The sequence below is a fragment of the Phyllostomus discolor genome, chromosome 4, assembly GCF_004126475.2.
Source record: "Phyllostomus discolor isolate MPI-MPIP mPhyDis1 chromosome 4, mPhyDis1.pri.v3, whole genome shotgun sequence".
NCBI classification, from domain to species: Eukaryota; Metazoa; Chordata; class Mammalia; order Chiroptera; family Phyllostomidae; genus Phyllostomus; species Phyllostomus discolor.
The window spans coordinates 138,628,901-138,647,733 of record NC_040906.2 but is presented as its reverse complement, the minus strand read 5'-3'; the positions used below and the strand labels follow the sequence as shown (position 1 = coordinate 138,647,733).

The window sequence follows — 18,833 nt, the reverse complement described above, 5'->3', positions numbered from 1 at the left end:
TTTCCTTTTGGTCTAGTATGTAGGTGCCTCCCTCTGGAGAGGATTTGTTTGCATTTGCCAGGCTTCTAGGGGACATTAGCAGTCAGCAAAACAAGCTCCTCAAATCAGGAGTACTTCTGGAGGTTTCTCGGACCACCGAGGTAATATGAACCTGGGCTGCACATCTGTAACGACAGAACTGCCTCATTCTTTCTGGTGTTTGCCTTTTGTTCTACTGCAACGTTCACATTGCTGTTATTTTCTAGAGATTTTATTTAGGTACTGAAGGGACAATGGCTTGATTTAATGCTATTTTTCAGTTTTGATACCAGTTATGCTAGCTTTATAAACTGAGCTTTAAAAAACTCATCTTTTTTAACGTTCTGGTATGCAGGACTTACTCACTTGTTGAAAGTGTCCGATTACCTTTCGTGTTTCTTCTGTTTTGTCTGTTCAGGTTAATGACCTGAGTTAATTTTGGTAACTTGGGAAAATATAGTCAAGCTTTTGAACTCCTGGTTGCTGAAATAATGTTATGTACACTGTTCTTAAAATTTTAGGCCCCTGTTTCCCTCAGGTACTTAGAGTGGGGACAGCTGATCTCCCCAGCCACTCAGACTTGCCATACATTTGTCTGTTTGGTGGGTCCTACTGAAGAGCCCGGTGTGGATTTTCACTGAGCTCTGTATTTTTTAATTCATTAATTTATGCTTTTACTTTTACTTCCTTTCTGTTTTCTTACTAATCTTATTAATGCCATACCTGGGAACTATTACTGCAGGAATGATGTAAGATGAGATGCTGAAGACCTAACTATATACAAATATAAGTACCTGTATGAGCACTAAATGTTAATTGAAGCAGCTGTCATATGTGGAACACAGGACACTATACACGAAACTGTAAGGGAAAGTTGCTTTCAAAGAAAGAAGCTTTCATGCAAATGAATGACTTTCCTAGGATTCATTTTAGCATGGAGCTGTAGGCTAAAATGTAAGAAACAGCTGTTGCCTATTTTGTCCCCACGAAACTTTTACTGTGTCATTTCAAAGTAGGGGAAGTGTGATCACTTAAGGAAGGAACCCCCGAATGAAACACTCTTCAGTAAACACAGAATTAAAGGGCTGTGCATGAAGACAGAGACAGCTGACCTTTCTATCATAGACAAATCTTTATTAACAGTCTTTTTCATTGGCATGACAGTATGCAAACAACCTTTAACACTTTACAGATTTTCCTTAATACAGCAACATTACAGGAGACAACCTTTACTTTTATATTTTTTAAATAAAAATAGTAAAAGGTGAAAAAAGCTTAATGGTACATTCCTTAATAGGCATGAAAAAATTTTCAAGTTAAATACTTTTGATTTTTATTAAAGAAAGTATAACATCTTCAATTCTACATTTAAAACACTGTTGTATTAAGAACTAGTCAGGTCTTTTCAAACACTGCTGGCACGTCTCCACACTTCCCCATAGTTTAGTGTATCTCCAAAGAACCTGAATTCTGAAAAATAAGTAGTAAAAAGCATAAACTGCTGTTCCCAAATCTTTTAAAACACTTTTAATTGTGATGAAATACATAACAAAACTTAACCATCCTAACCATTTTAAGTAATGACTCAGTAGTGTTAAGATATATTCTTTGTTCTACAACCAATCTCCAGAATTTCTTTTCATTTTCAGTGAATTTATTGGGATGACATTGGTCAACAAAGTTACCTAGAACTTTTTCATCTTGCAAAACCAAACCTCTATACCCAGTAAACATTTCCCCATTTCCCTCCTCCCACCAGCTCCTGGCAACCACCATTCTACTTTGTCACTCTTCATCAGCTACCCTAGACCCCATGTAAGTGGCATCACACGGTATTTGCACTCACTCAGCATAATATCCTTTCACATAATGTCCTCAAGGGTCATCCATTCTGTGGCGTGTGTCAGAATTTCCTCTTACACACCACTTTGTTTATCCATTCATTCACAGTGGGGCTGCTGCCACCTTTTGGCTATTATGAATAAGGCTGCTATGCACACAGGTGTACAAATACCTTTGAGGGAGCCTGCTTTCAAATCTTTTGGATGTATACTCAGAAGTAGGTTTGCTGGGTTGTAGTCTTAATTTTTGAGGAGCTGCCATATATTGGATTGGGGATGCACTGTTTTACAGTCCCACCAACAGTGCACAAGGGTTGTGGTTTCTCCACATCCTCACCAACACTGATACATCCCTCATGGGTGTGAAGTAAGTTTATTGTGGTTTGGATTTGCATTTCCCCAGTGATTAAACTGAGCACCTTTTCATATGTTTCTTGGCCATTCATACGGGGTTGGGCAAACGTAGGCAAAAGTATGGGAAATATTACAATAATTAGTACATACTAATACAAAAGTAAACTGTTTCATGTACTCACAACTGTAGGCCTACTTTTGCCCCATCCTGTATATCTTCTCTGGAGAAATGTCTGTTGAAATCTTTTGCTCATTTTTAGTGGAGTTGTTTGTTTCTGTTCAGTTTTAGGAGTTCTCTATATTGTGCATATTAATTCCTAACCAGAAATACGATTTACAAAAATATTTTCTCCATAGTTTATTCATAAGGTGCCCTACTGGACATTTAGATAATAGTCTTTTCCTACTACAAATAATGCTGTAATCTTTACTTGTACATGCAAACACAGAATATATTCTTAGAAGAGGAACTGCTGGATCAAAAGGCGTATGTACTTTAATTGATACATTACCAAGTTGCTCAGAAGTGGTTATGATAGTTAATACCTTGACCAACTCCATTACACTGTAGATCTTTCTGTACAACCTAAAGTTTACTTTCTTAACTCTGAATATTTCTAACTCTAAATAAGATATAAGAACTGGAAGTTAGGTAACTTTAGGTAAAGAAAAACACCTAATAATTCATTACGTTAATAACTCCTAGAGATAATGCTGACTGTAGTAAACATACTAACAAAGCCTAGTTAAGGAAAACAGGCATTTGAAAGACCATCTATTAATCAAATGTTACCTCTTATAAGTAGGCTGGTACCACTTTTCGACATAAACATTAATAATAAAACTTCTTGGGTTTTCCTTGGGGTCTTCCCAATTTTTTTTCCACTTCTTTTTTCAGTTTATTTGCCTTGTATCTCTCAGCCATCGACACAAGCTCCTCTGGGATACTCTGAAGCCATTAGATGTGTTTTTAGGATGGAGATTATTCTTTTAGTATAGCAGCTTTTCCATGACATACTAAAATGCCTCCAAACCATTTCAATCAGAGAATGTCCAGAACAGATTACATGACATTTTTCAACAGAATGAAATGCATCTCCCTGCATCATAAACTCTGAGTTTATCTTTAAGCTATAAAATCAGACTGATTTTAAAAACACCTGTGACTGCACCCCCCCCGCCCCCCAGTCTGTAGAGCCCCCAGGTGCTTCCCAGTGCCCTTAACTTGCCTTATCTGGGGCCACCTCTGGTACGTTCTCTCTCATCCCTAGGCCACATTATGTTCCCCTGCTGGGACACTATCCCATTCTTCTACAACTCTCCTAGCCCACCGGTTTCTTCCTCAGCAGGTTTTCAGAGAGGCTCAGCCCCATTAGACTAGGTTCCCTAATCATATAATAGTATAGCTCCTCATCTTTGTTTGGCTACAGTCCTCATAACATGTTTGATTACTTGTTTAATGTCTGTCTTTCCTGGTAAGCAATAAGCCCCAGTACTCAAAATAAATGAAATTATATGAATATTAGAAAAGTGATATGAGGTAGAATTCCGAGTTTTATATTCTCACCTGATTTGCTCTTTCCAGAATGTTAATTAATTCATTGGCAACCCTCCAATCACTTCTAGTGATAAGGGTAATTGAAACTCCAGTCCTCCTGTAAGGGGGGGAGGTGGAGAAACTCATGCCATTTGATTTGTAATTAATATTCATTATTCAGTTAGCAAAATAGAATAATAAAGACAGCAGCAGCTGTCTTTATTTCTTTTTCACAAGCCCAAATATGTGTTATATGTCAGAATTTCGCATCGTTCAAACAGCAATGTGGAATCCAAAACCTGCAGTTGTTTAAAGGGCACATTACAAGGGTCTGTGCTAGCAGTGCTCTCAGGGACAGAAGGTTCCCTTAAACATGCCAACTTCGACGAGAGTGACCACTGGGTACCCATCAGTTTTTTGACACCCTAGACATAAAGTAAAAAGTGGAACTGGAAAGTTACATGCAGCTAACCACAGAGGGGTCTGGTTGAACCTGAAACAGGACCACTGGGCAAAAATGAAGTAGGAAAGCAGGTTCTGGGGCGGCTCAGACAACTTACAGGCAAGAGAACAAAAGTTTTCTAGATAAAAGTAGGAGCCAGGGTTAGCGTTTTTATTTCTTTTTTTCAATCCTCACCCGGGGACATGCTTATCGATTTTAGATGGAGGGTAAGGGAGGGAGATGGGGAAGGGCAGGAGAGAGAGAAGGGGAGAAACAGCAATCTGTTGCCCATGGAACATGCCCCAACTGGAGACTGAACCTGCACCCCAGGCATGTGCCCTGACTGGGAATCAAACCTGCAGCCTTTGGGGTTTATGAGACGATGCTCCAACCAATGGAGCCACACGGGTCAGGGCCAGAGTTGACGCCTTTCATGGGCAGGCTATGACTACTTACCCAGCTCTTCCAGTGCGTCCTACTCTGTGCACATACTCTTCTATGTTCCGGGGAAAGTCATAGTTATAGACATGCGTGACATCATGGACATCGAGACCTCGAGATGCCAGGTCAGTAGCAATCAGTATTCTCACTTTACCTAGAGAGTAAAGCCAAAGGATTACAGACATGTTCTCGCATAAGCCAATCTAAGACATAACAGAAAGTATATTTGCTGCTAATATCTGACCAGGTGAAGTATTACTGCCTTTAATATTAAAACGCTTAAGGTAGTGAAGATGGGAAAGGGATATTTAGTTTTTCTTCTCAACTGCTGGCAAGCTACCACACAATAGATACCATGGCTCAGCAAATGGTCCCTGAATCGTCTGAGCCATGTCATAAAGATCCATGCATCTCAGGTAAACTAGGAAAAATCTCCCCCATGGCAATTTGTTGCCTTGACACCCAGGTTTAAACATCAGCTCTTTTGAGTTTGGATAGTTCTGAGAGTCTGGTCAGTATTTACAGCTCTAACAAGTATAGTCTGAGGTCTGTAAACTGAGGGCAGATCTTAGAAATGGGTTCCATGGAAAGGAGCTGTCACTTGGCCAATCACATGCATTGCACACTTTTCAAATACAACAAAGAGTAATTGCATAAATGTACCTGTTTTAAAGTTTTCTAGTGCTTTCTCTCGATCGCTCTGTTCTCTGTTACCATGCAGAGACTCTACTGAGACATGTCGGAGAATCAGGTCACTGGATAAGTGATCAGCACTGGAGCAAACAAAGTCAGTGATCTTAAGCATTTATTCGAATGCCACTATCAGCTCGCTATTTTACTTCTATTAGCAAAAGTCTGAAATAACCTACTGAAAGCCATATATACCCCCACTTGAAATCAGTATACAAATAAAAAGAATGCTAAACAAATCAATTTGATGATTAAGGATATAAAGAAAAATACCTACACAGCTTTTCTGCTGACAAACACTATGACTTTGTCTTTGGGAGACATGCTCTCCAGGAAAGTTTGGATATGAGATCGTTTCTCTTCTTCTGTGGTGACAATTATATTTTGCTTCACAGTACTTACAGCCTGAAAGATTTAAAGATCATAGCATGTCAACACTGATGGGCAAATACCATAACTTGGCTCAAAATAAATCTTATTTCCACCAGAGATTAATGTTTTAATAAACTGCTAACAGGAAAAAGGCATGGCCTCACAAAAATATGTATCTACTCAAGGATTTATAGCTCAGCCTTTCATGTTTTATCACTTACTCACCCACAAGGAGTTGGAACTCCTGAATGGTTGGCAGTGTGTTGAAAGTTGGTTACCATTGTAGGAAAAGAAATAACCGTGGAGGGAGACTAATCTTACAAAAAGTTTCATGAATTTTGAATGTAGCCCTTACTATGAAGAAAGATGATTAGTTTATACACAAAAGTTTCCATTCAATGAGTATATTGACAATGCAATGCAAAATTCCAAAATATCATTAGCACTATTTTTTTGAGCCAGAGATAAAATAGATGTTAATAGCACTTAATGAAAGGAAAGACCCAAGCATTTATTCTGCTTTTCATGAAATCTAACGAAATGGGCCTAGGCAAAAAGCCATCACTACTACTAGTGGTTAAGTAAAAAGGGACAATTTTCATTAATGGTTAATTGAAAAAACAATTATAATTATTAAGTAAAAGGCCAGAAAACTTTATAATGGAAAAGAGGTATAATGGAGATCTTTAATTATAAATTATATAATTATTAACATCATTCCAACACACCGATCTACCCAAACGTCACAAAAACAGAACAGTAGGCTTAAATATATGTACAGCTGTGTAGACTTGTTTAGAACCCAATTCTCATGGGGTTAATAAAAATGAGATATCCAGAAAATAGGAACAATGACTGGATGTTTGATGGTATTCAAGGATTATTAAAATTGTAGGTATGATATATACTACAGTTATGTTTAAATTAACCTTTTAGACACATATACTGAAATGTTTATGGATAGAATCATATATATCTAGTATTTGCTCTAAAATTAGGGAGTGGGCAGAGATTTGCGAAAGCAGAGTAATTACAATTTCTATAATTCATAAGAAATATTTTGGAAGATGGTTTGACTTTGGGTGGTGAGCACATAATGCAATATGGACACCATGATCATAGAAATGTACACCTGAAACCTATGTGATGTTATTAATCAATGTCACCCCAATAAATTTAATAAAAAATAAGTAAATGTAATAACATATTAAGCAATCAAATAAAGCTCTCCATTTGCATTGGAAAAAATATTTTTAACAATAGTAATAAAAAACAAACTTACAACAAGATCCAAAGTACCAACATATACAATCATTGGCTCTTTCAAATAAGATTGTGCAAGTCGACGGACCTCATATGGCCATGTTGCACTGGAAATAAAACAAGAAACACAAACATGAAAAGTTTACTATGAAACAACCATTACTAAGTTTCTCTAAGAATACTACAATCCAAATTGCTCAGGAAAGACAGAAGTAGTACTTTTCAATAAGGACTTCAGAAAGAATTGCTCAACTTTAGTGAGGTTACTAGAGGAAACCTTTAAATATGTTTAATAAACAGGTTTATAAGCCAAAGGTGAAGGAGATTTAGACCTTAAACTCTAATCTTTGAAAGGTAAAATGTGTTCAAGTGTTAGATTTCTCTTGGCCTTTATAAAAAAACCAAAAACCTTATATTTTTCATACACTGTCAGCAGGTAAAACTGAGTGCTATGCCAAATAAAAACATTTTAAGTGTACTGATGAAAGGATATATAAATACAAATGTTTCTTGTATATTATGGAAGTAACCACCTTTTATACTTTCACATTAACTAGCTGGGAAGAAAGGAAACAAAATGAGGAAATTTAGTATATTTCCTTAATTATATACTATTCTTTTTTATGATAATGACACAAAGAAGAAAATGGTTATGAATTACTCTACATTTAAATAACAATCATTGCTTCCTCAGTTTTACCTTGGGCAAAAAAGTATTCAGTAGTCAAATGATTACCTCTAAGAACAAGGGATCACTTATTCAAATGTGAGACCCCACTATGAAACTCGGTCTCTCCTCCTGGTACCCTCTCTCTGTTTTTATAGAAATCTGTCTGTAACTTAGGAAACCAATAGTTCTCGTTACACTGACACACCGAATTGCTATACTCACTGATGACATGATACGTTTCACCTAAGGATCTCAAAATACTTTCAAGAAATGCTCTCAAAATCCTGCGGGGAAATCGACTAAAGTGGATTCTATTCTGATGATTCCTATGTTGCAGACTAGCAGTGGGGCACAGACCTACCTTGTCATAATAGTCTGCCTGTCTGGGCGCACATCCAGTAAAATCTTCATTATCTGGGGTTCAAATCCCATATCCAGCATCTTGTCGGCTTCATCTAATACCTGCGTTAAAAATGTTTGTGGCTAGATAGATATGAGAGGTAGCTAATATGTATTCTTTCTTTATAAATATGATACCAACAGGTTACTTTTTCTTAGTTCCCCTATTCCTAAGCTAATACTTTAATTTCTCCAGGAGAAAATAAGTGGTTTGTGGTTATAACATAAATTGATTTGATTCTTTCTAGGTGAGTTAGTATTTTCTAAATCTATTTAAAGAAAAAAGTTTATACCTAAATATCCATGTGGATTTTGATTTTCTTTTGTACTTATCCACATTTTCCAACATTATAAAAACATTAAAATATAATGATCATAAAATGCTTATTTTAACATATTAGAGGGAATGGGAAATATCCCTACAATATAAAAATATTATAAAATGGAAAGCCATTCTAAAAGACTGTTTTAATAAGAGCTCAGTTCTTCCAGTATCTCAGACCCCTACTCCATGATTACCAAGTAGGTTATACTTTTCAGGTTGACAAAGTTATTCATTTGCAGATCATTCAGTCTTCCAGGAGTTGCAATAATGATATCTACACCTTTTGTCAGATCTTGTATTTGTCCATTTCTATCTCCACCGCCATATATACAAACACTTAAAAAAAAACACAGAGGTTCATGTTCAGGCAAGGAATATCCCAACACACTCAAAATCCCAACCAACCTAAGCATCTAGGGCATAAAATAAAATAAAAAGTATATAAATTAAAAAAAAAGCATCAGATGCCTTTGGTACTATTTGCCCCTTTCTGAGAACTATCAATACCCACCAACTGCAGCGGTGTGTCTATCCTGAAGAGCTGTGTCTGCATCATTGTTACTGACCCCACCACCCTGGCTACACTTGGTCTGGGTCAGGGATAATACCTGACCCGTGCTGGGCCAATCAAATTCTCAAAATGTGGGAAAAATAATGAGAGAATGTGTGAAGCTACAAATGATTAAGGTGCTGATGCAGGAATAGCCAAAGAAATGACTTACTTTTTAAGACCTTTATATGAATACTTAGAACATTCAGCTTGCACTTGAAGAGCTAGTTCTCGAGTGGGTGTAAGGACTAACATGCCAGGTCTATTCCTTTTGTCTCTAGCTCTTTGGAGAGAAAACAGAATATTAAAGTACCTCCCTCAGATGCATGGAACATGCATTCAGTGCTATCAAAATTTGTAGCAATGAGTGTCAAAATCGCATACATTCACCATAAAAAGTGGAGAAATGTGAAAAGACATTCAAACAAACAAACAAACAAACAATCCAAGGGCCCAGATGCTTTCCTGTGTCAAACATTCTCTCACATAGTCATACCGGACATGATAATTTAAACAAATTTTTTCCAATGCTTCATTGCTTCCAAAAAATGTGTTGTTTTTTTTTTCCTTTTATTGATTCCAGAAAGAGGGGAAGGGAGGGAGATAGAAAGGGAGAGAAGCATCAAAGTGAGGGAGAAACACCTATCAACTGGTTGTTTCTTGCGTGCACCCCAACCAGGGACTGAATGCACAGCACACCCGCAAGTGCCCTGACTGGGAGCCCAAACAGCGACCTTTCCATTTGCCAGATGACACCCAACCAACTGAGCACACTGGCCAGGGACTTTCCAAAAATGTTTTGTAAATTTATACTTTTACCAGCACAGTACAAGTGTATTTTCCTGAGACTAGGTATTACCTTTGGACCAATATAACATACAAGGACACTGTAATTGCATTTTTGATATCCAGATCTATTAACCCCTTTAGAGAACTCAGCTACAGAAATTCTTACACTGGTTGAGAGTCAAGGTGGATAAGTCCAGGCATTAAGTAGGACAGTGTCTTCCCTGTTCCGGTTTGGGCCACTCCTATAAGATCTATTCCTTGTAGAACTATCGGCCATGCCTGTGACTGAAACAGAATGATAAATAGTAAACTAAAAAGTCTTTTCTTTGTGTCAAGTGTCCCTCCTGTCCCAGCCCCAAAACTTTTCTCCACAAGTGGAGAAAAGGTGGTACAGGAAATGCTGGGGAAGTGCTCCCTAGTGATTTAACTTCCAACAGGCATTGTTTAGGGGGGAAACCATTAGAGAAATATTAGAATCAAAGAATTATTCAGCATACCTGAATTGGTGTTGGCTTTTGAAAACCTGCCTTTTTAATGTTTTCCATAACTTCAGGATAACATTCAAAAACATCCTCAAATGTACAAGTAGGATTGGGGATAGGACGTTTCTCTCCATCTTTCAAGTCATCACACACTATATTGTAATTTTCTTTCCTTTAAGGGAAAACAGCATGAATATTATTGGCCTTGGACACTTTACTTTCCAAGCAAGAAATTTTCTGGCATTAGTTCAGGTCGGATCTAGAAATTCAACTGCAACTGATTAAAACTAGACTGTTAGTAAAGTTACAGTAAAATGTAATCATTAAGAAATAGAAATCAGCCCATCTTTTTCTTACCAGAAAAGTCTCAGAAAGAAGGAAAAAATTACATTGTATGTGTGAATGGGCCAGTGAAAGTTTCATAGAAAGGCTAAGAACAGAGCCTGAAAATTAGATGCTGCATGATTCAAAATCAGATTTGGCAAACACTTGAGGGCCTACAATATTCCACACATATTTCTTTATTTTAACCTCAACAATCCTGTGAAATGGGAATTATTCTCATTTGGCAGGTGAATGAATATTAGCTACTTGTCTAAGGTCTGAGCCCTACCCCAACCCTGGGATAACTATTGTTTCTGCTATACTATCTTAATTTTATAGCAAACATTAACTTTAAAAATGCTGCCATTAGGACCTTTAATTCCAGATAATAAGGATTGAATAGTAAGATATTATTCTATTATTCAGATAAGAGATCAATTTATTATGATTTCCAACAACTGTAGGAATACTCTCTAAAACTCGGTTCAATGCAGCAGGAATTAATCCCATGTTTTTTTCATTGAAACTATTAAATTAAAAATTCAGTTCCTCAGTTATACTAGCCATATTTTAAGGGTTCAAGAGCTATGTATGGACAGTAACTGCTCTGTCAGACACAAATATAGCCCATTTTCCACTGATGCAGAAAGTTTCATTGGATAGCAATACTCTCATATATACCAAATAGGATGCAGCCAAGTTTTCATCTGAATATGTAATGTGTAGACTCCAAATACAATCATTTCAAATCTTTGTCCGATGAGTTAACACAACTATAGTTACACAACTATATACATACTCACTTAAAGAAGTAATAAAGCAACCCACCTCCAAAGGTCTACTTGTGCTTGTGACATAGACCTTGTTGTTTCCGACTCCACATAAAAGTTTTTCTTAATTGGGGGTAAATCTGGGACAAAGATGAAATTCAAACTTTGATAAATAATGACAACTTCCATTTCACTGACACTTATTCAAAGTAACAGGAATCACACGAAATACGTATCGGGTTCACCTCGCATTCACAGTTTTAGACAGTTGTTGCACAATTTGCCAGTCAGGCCTAGGTCAGAATCTACATCTCCCTTTTTGAGTTGTCTTTTAATTACATTTTTCACACAAGAAAGAGATCTTTAATTACAAAATTAGTATAGAAGAAAACAACAAACTTTACAAGACATGATCATCACAATTGATGAATCTTCTCTCAAATACAGTAAACTGATATTATCCTTTCTTTGAAGGTCCATCCCATTATTGTTTAGGAATAAAATATTTATCCTTCTTCTACTCTCAGAAGCTATATATCTTTTTTTCATAAATGCCTACTGTACCTCCTCTAAACTTAAATCCTTTCTCTGGCCACCCATCCCAAATCTTCCCAACACACATCTTGTCAAGGTGGCACTGGAAACTTAATGTGCACACAAGCTGACTGCCGGAGTGGAATTAGTTATCACTAATATTTGTCATGTATTAGTGCATTAGCATTTTAATTTTTTTTAATATATTTTATTGATTATGCTATTACAGTTGTCCCATTTCCCCCTTCACTCCCCTCCACCCTGTGCCCCCTCTCCCACCCACATTCCCCCCCTTTAGTCCATGTCCATGTGTCATACTTATGAGTTCTTTAGCTTCTACATTTCCCGTACTATTCTTGCCCTCCCCCTATCTATTTTCAACCTACATTCTATGCTACTTATTCTCTATACCTTTTCCCCCTCTCTCCTCCTCCCACCCCTACTGCTAGCCCCCCCCCTTGTGCCCTCTATTTCTCTGGTTCTGTTCCTATTCTAGTTGTTTACTTAGTTTCTTTTGGTTTTGCTTTAGGTGTGGTTGTTAATAATTGTGAGTTTGCTGTCCTTTTACTATACATGTCTTTTCTTTATCTTCTTTTCTTAGATAAGTCCCTTTAGCATTTCATAAAGTAAGGGCTTGGTGATGATGAACTCCTTTAATTTGACCTTATCTGAAAAGCACTTTATCTTCTCTTCCATTCTAAATGAGAGCTTTGCTGGATAGAGCAATCTGGGATGTAGGTCCTTGTCTTTCATGACTTGGAATATTTCTTTCCAGCCCCTTCTTGCCTGTAAGGTCTCTTTGGAGAAATCAGCTGACAGTCTGATGGGAACTCCTTTGTAGGTGACTGTCCCCTTATCTCTTGCTGCTTCTAGGATTCTCTCCTTCGTTTTTACCTTGGCTAATGTAATTATGATGTGCCTTGGTGTGTTTCTTCTTGGGTCCAACTTCTTTGGGGCTCTCTGTGCTCCTTGGATTTCTTGGAAGACTGTTCCCTTTGCCAGTTTGGGGAAGTTCTCCTTTATTATTTGTTCAAATAACTTTTCCACTTGTTGGTCCTCCCCTTCTGGTACCCCTATAATTCGGATGTTGGAACGTTTAAAGGTGTCCTCGATGGTCTTAAGCTTTTCTTCGATTTTTTGAATTCTTATTTCATCATGCTCTCCTGCTTGGTTGATTCTATCTTCCTTCTGGTCCACTGTGTTGTTTTGAGACTCAGATTCCTTCCTTTCACAATTGGCTCTCCTCCGTATGTCTTCCTGCATCCCTTTTATGGTAATCTGCATTTTTTCACGTAATTTGGATCCAAAATCAACCAGTTCCGTGAGCTTCCTGATCACCAGTGTTTTGAACTGTGCATCTGATAGATTGGCTATTTCTTGGTCACTCAAAAGGATGAGTCCTGGGGGACTGATCTGTTCTGCTGGAAACATGTCTTATGTCTTTCCCTATCTCTCCTATTATTTTACTTATTTATTTATTTTTTCTCCGGTCTGGTCGCTCTAGTTACGGTGGGGGGCGGAGCCTTAGGTGTTCACCGGGGCTGGGCGCCCCAGTCACTAGATTGTGACGTTATATGTGGGGGCAGGGGTGGGAGCAGGGACAGGAGGGATCAATGGCGACCGTTCTGTTCTCCTGGAGCCAGACACTTCCCTGGGCTTCTGGGCCGTGAGCTCTGCCCTGGTCCACAATTGCTGCCCCACTGATTCCCCCAGCCGCTGCTTGCGTACTCAGGGATCACCGCTACACTGCTGCGCTCTCGCGTCCCGGATTGCTGCCGCGCTGATTTGCCGATTTTGCGCCAAATTTCCCCTGACCTATGCGTGCCTGTGACCCACGCCAGCCCCGCGCCCGCTCGCTCGGCTCGTCGTCCCCTACCAGTCTGGATGTACGGGTCTACTTCAACTTCTTGGCTGTCCGACTTCCATTTAGATAAATCCTCTGACAGTTCTGATATTATGACTGCAAATCATTGTTGTAAATTATTGTGGTTCTGTTCTTGGTTGTGCGAGGAGGTACGGTGCATCCACCTATTCCTCCATCTAGCAGCATTTTAATTTTGAATAAACGATGCTGTGCTAATGCCTCTTTCCAACAGTCAAGTTCAGTGCTCAAACTTCCTCTGAAATGCAGTGATCGGAACGTGGAACATTTTATTCCATATATATATATATATAATTCCAAGTAAGAATTTCAACTAAAGTTAACAAATGTTAAAGACCCGTTTCTTCTCAAGAACTGCATGCTCATTAAATGTTTTTTCCTTGTATTTTGCCCTTGTCAGTCAGGATGGTCCAGGATCAACTGGCGCTCAATTGCAGCAACGGTGTTAACAACTCACAGTCAGCATGCTCATTCCCTTCATTTTCCCCTTGGGCCTTGTTTTCTGTTTTATTAAACTGTTGCAGTAAGCTATCTCAAATAAGGCAAGGTATAGGTAAGTTTAATATTTTAACTTCCCATTTATAGCACAAGTCACAATGCAGACAACATAGAAAGAAGCATGTCCTAGGAACTATAGCCTTGCAAATTTTACTATCATTTTTCATATACATCTCATTACTAAAAGTTATACATTTTATAGAGAATAAAAACCTCAGTTAAGAGAAACGCCAACACCAACTCTGGCTGGTGTGGCTCAGGAAATTGAGTGCTGGTCTGTGAACCAAAAAGTCACTGGTTCAATTCCCAGTCAGGATACATCCCTGGGTTGTAGGCTGGGTCTCCAGTTGGGGGCATGCAAGAAGCAACCACACACTGGTGTTTGTCTCCCTCTCCTTCTCTCTCCCTTCCCCCCCTCTCTAAAAATAGATAAATTTAAAATTTTTTTAAGAACTCTTTTTTAAAATATATTTTATTGATTATGCTATTACAGTTGTCCCATTTCCCCCCTTCACTCCCCTCCACCCTGTACACCCTCTCCCACCCACTTCCCCCCTCCCTTTAGTTCATGTCCATGTGTCATATTTGTAAGTTCTTTAGCTTCTACATTTCTCATACTATTCTTACCCTCCCCCTATTTTCTACCTATAATCTATGCTACTTATTCTCTGTACCTTTTGCCCTCTCTCCTCCTCCCACTCCCCTTGTTGCTAACCCTCCATGTGATCTCCATTTTTGTGGTTCTGTTCCTGTTCTAGTTGTTTGCTTAGTTTCTTTTGGTTTTGCTTTAAGTGTGGTTGTTAATAATTGTGAGTTTGCTGTCCTTTTACTATACATGTTTTTTTTTTAATCTTCTTTTCTCAGATAAGTCCTTTTAACATTTCATAAAATAAGGGCTTGGTAATGATGAACTCCTTTAACTTGACCTTATCTGAGAAGCACTTTATCTGCCCTTCCGTTCTAAATGAAAGCTTTGCTGGATAGATTAATCTGGGATATAGGTCCTTGTCTTTCATGACTTGGAATACTTCTTTCCAGCCCCTTCTTGCCTGTAAGATCTCTTTTGAGAAATCAGCTGACAGTCTGATGGGAACTCCTTTGTAGGTGACTGTCCCCTTATCTCTTGCTGCTTCTAGGATTCTCTCCATTTTTACCTTGGCTAATGTAATTATGACGTGCCTTGGTGTTTCTTCTTGGATCCAACTTCTTTGGGACTCTCTGAGGTTCCTGGACTTCCTGGAAGTCTATTTCCTTTGCCAGAATGGGGAAGTTCTCCTTTATTATTTGTTCAAATACGTGTTCAATCTGTTGCTCTACCTCTTCCCCTTCTGGTACCCCTATGATTCAGATGTTGGAACGTTTAAAGATGTCCTGGAAGTTCCTGAGCTTCTCCTTGTTTTCTTGAATTCTTATTTCTCCATTCTTTCCTGTTTGGTTGTTTCTTTCTTCCTTCTGGTCCACTCTATTGTTTTGAGTCCCAGTTTTCTTCCCATCACTATTGGTTCCCTGTGCATTTTCCTTCATTTCTTTTATGGTAACCTGCATTTGTTCATCTAATTTGCAACCAAAAACAACCAATTCTGTGAGCTTCCTGATCACCAGTGTTTTGAACTGTGCATCTGATAGGTTAGCTATCTCTTAGTCACTAAAAAGGATGAGTTCTGGGGCACTGATTTGTTCTGTTTCAGCCATCTCTCTCCTCTCTTTTTTGGGGGGGGGGAGTCTGGTCGCTCCCAATATGGTGAGGGGCAGAGCCTTAGGTGTTCACCAGGGCTGGGCACTCCAGTCGCTAGATTGTGACATTGTATGTGAGGGTGGGGTCGAGAGGGAACAATGGTGGTAGGACCTCAGTCCCCTCCCTGGGATCCTGGGTTGCGCATTCTGCCCTGCTCCACAATAGCTGCTTCACTGGGTCTGCCAGCTGCCGCTTGCATACTCAGGGTCCACCTGCTGTGATCCTGTGCACTCCAGATGGCTTACGCGCCCCCAGTTGCCTTATGTGCCCAACTCTTCCTGTTCTCCACGCCACGACCCTCGCTGCGACCCACGCCCGGCTGCTCGTCTCCACCCCTCCTACCAGTCTGGATGAATGGGTCTATTTCAACTTCTTGGCTGTCCGACTTCCATTCAGATAAATTTTTTGTCAGTTTTGGGTGTTATTCTACCTCTAAATTGTTGTTGTTCTAATCTTGGTTGTGCGTGAAGGTACGGTGTGTCCACCTATGCCTCTATCTTGGCCGGGGAAGTCCTAAAAATTCTTAAAAATAAAAAAAAAAAAAGAGAAACGCCAACAGCACATGTAAATGTTAGAATACAGCACGAACCTGCCCACTTTTTTTCCTCCCATTTCAAAGCATCTTCTCGAATTTGATCCCAATCAATTAGCAGTGGCGGATCTTCTGTAACAACACTGTCATCAGCCCTTACGTCTCTTCGAGCAGAAGGTTGGGATGCAACAACATCTGTTAAAATATTTTTACCTAATTAGTTTCCAAACAAATCTTATTAGTACAAAATCCCCAAAACCATTTTACTATTTTCTGTTTTAAGAACCAGACAGTGATGCTTGCAATATAAAACACAGGGTTTTGGTGCTACAGAACCATGGCAATTCTGGTCATAGTTCTTGTCATCAGTTATCAGCTTCAGATTCATGAAATGGGGAAAATGGGAAAATGTAGCTTTCTGGAGAAGTTAAGTAGTGTGAGAGCCTAGTGTCTACTAAATCACATAAATCATTTAATCTTCAAAATAATCCGGTGAGGAATATGTTCCCCCAGGTTAACAGATAAGGAAATGGGGTCTTACAGGGTTCTTAGGGGTTCCACCAAGAAACACTAAGAGGCAATGCTGCCACTTGAACCAAAGACTCCGTTCTTCTTTCTTATTGCTTCTGAAAATGGTTCAATAAGCTTTTTCTTTAGTTCAAGCAGATCTGAGATTTCTAAAATATCAAATAATCAGGCAGTTTCCCCAGTTAGTGATATTCCAGGGAGGAGACTATAAAAACAGGAGGCCAGGACTAACTCTTGCTCTATCATTAATAAGAAGAATGTTTCTTTAAAAAGTTAGTGGGCTTTTTTCTCACTCATCTATGGCTAAAATAAAACTGATAGGCTTAACCAAGGAAATTAAGTGTTTTCATTTGAGGAAAAAGCATCCTAGAATTCCACAGAAAAAAATTCTGTAACAGACTAGATTTCATAATAGCAACTTAAAGCTTTAGTAGAAAGAAAAGCATCAGGTATAATATGGCTTATAAAATGTAATAAAATTTTTTAAAGTGTTACAGGGCTTTAGTGGGCAAAAATTACTTACCAGCTCTGGGTTGTGAGTTATAATTTTGTTGTTTTTTAACAAGATTATCTATCACTGCTTTTGCTTTTTTCTGCATTGCCTTGCTACCAAAAATTTTGATTTCGGCTTCAGGACACCCTTTTATTACCTATACACAAGGGAAAAATTGGTGATTGAAGTCCCCTTGCCACTTTCCCCTCCAACAATCATTCTACTTTTAATAACATAAAAGTATAAAGTAAATATAGTACTGCTATCAATGGGTGCCTGAGATATTATGTAAGGCTTTTATACAGGAGAAGGTCATGAACACACATAATTCGTGTTCTGGAAAGATTGCTCCGGCCACAGCTCTTTGGCCAGTGGAGAAAGGTTAGAGGAGGACCATTGGAAGCAGGGTGCTTCAATTAGGGGGGAATGCTCCAAATGATGTGATTTCCTTAGAGAAATATGGGAAATGGAAAGAACTCAACAATAATGGCCTAATTGTGGGATAATGAGAAGCTAGTGATCTGTGCTTGGAACATGGTGCGTACTGAGATTGGGAAACAGGAACAGCTCAAGGTTTGAGGAATGGGGGTCAGGAAGGGCATGACAAATAGTCCCCAGAGATCCCATTCTTCAGCAAAGACTACCTCTAAAGGTTTTTACCTGTATGAGTAAACAAAACAAAACAAAACTCGAGACCTGGAATGGCCCATAGCTCAGGTGAGTTCTTGAAAAGAATGGTGGTATGAAGAGCTGTGGCAATTTATCTATGTTACCACAGTATGTTTGCAACTGAGCAGAACTAGAGTTAGGAATGAAGTATAAGCTTTTTTGATTTAAGAACACAGATCACCTACCTGTATTTTGGTGTTTGTTGTACTTTGGATGTCTTTTATTTTTGACCCACCACGACCTGTTTTTAAAAATAAAGATATTTTTTAAGGCAATTTGACATACTGTACCTATGACTGTTGAATAATAACACTTGTGTAAGAACCCCTTCAATTTCAAGTAGTAATATCAACTAGCAAGTCAATGACTACTTTCCAGATTTATGCCTTCAAGTTTAAGAGACAGTTTCATTATCTTTTGCATGACAGATTGGTTTGTGATGAAAAGTATATGGATTTATCAAATTTTGAAATTTCTGGCTAGAAATGAAAGTTATTACTGTGTTCTTAGACTACTTATTTTCTGGTTACAAATTTAATAAAGGTGCTATTTATTCTTTGGCTAAAAAAAAAAAAAGCAAGTTGAAATAACTAAGGGGGATTTACCTACTTTCCTCAAAGAACCGTCTGTAGTTCTTTCTTAAGTCATCCAAACAAAGGCTCCTAGGATCCAATGATCTCTTTCAGTATGGAAAA

At 38.5% G+C, this 18,833-nt stretch overlaps 1 protein-coding gene across 1 annotated transcript in view; it reads right to left on the bottom strand.

Annotated features, from left to right (window-relative positions):
- Window positions 1–1,292: 1,292 nt before the first annotated feature.
- DDX43 (DEAD-box helicase 43) overlaps window positions 1,293–18,833 on the bottom strand; it is a 33,629-nt gene continuing 16,088 nt past the window's right edge. Inside the window, exons 3-18 of the mRNA XM_028510652.2 lie at window positions 18,324–18,379; window positions 17,500–17,626; window positions 16,506–16,643; window positions 11,326–11,407; window positions 10,189–10,345; window positions 9,858–9,976; window positions 9,075–9,185; window positions 8,547–8,688; window positions 7,990–8,090; window positions 6,978–7,065; window positions 5,601–5,728; window positions 5,297–5,406; window positions 4,649–4,787; window positions 3,781–3,868; window positions 3,007–3,162; window positions 1,293–1,488 (exon numbers count right to left, since the gene is read on the bottom strand). Coding sequence (XP_028366453.2) covers window positions 3,046–3,162; window positions 3,781–3,868; window positions 4,649–4,787; window positions 5,297–5,406; window positions 5,601–5,728; window positions 6,978–7,065; window positions 7,990–8,090; window positions 8,547–8,688; window positions 9,075–9,185; window positions 9,858–9,976; window positions 10,189–10,345; window positions 11,326–11,407; window positions 16,506–16,643; window positions 17,500–17,626; window positions 18,324–18,379 — 1,703 coding nt within the window. The 3' untranslated portion in view covers window positions 1,293–1,488; window positions 3,007–3,045. The remainder of the gene's footprint in view (window positions 1,489–3,006; window positions 3,163–3,780; window positions 3,869–4,648; window positions 4,788–5,296; window positions 5,407–5,600; window positions 5,729–6,977; window positions 7,066–7,989; window positions 8,091–8,546; window positions 8,689–9,074; window positions 9,186–9,857; window positions 9,977–10,188; window positions 10,346–11,325; window positions 11,408–16,505; window positions 16,644–17,499; window positions 17,627–18,323; window positions 18,380–18,833) is intronic.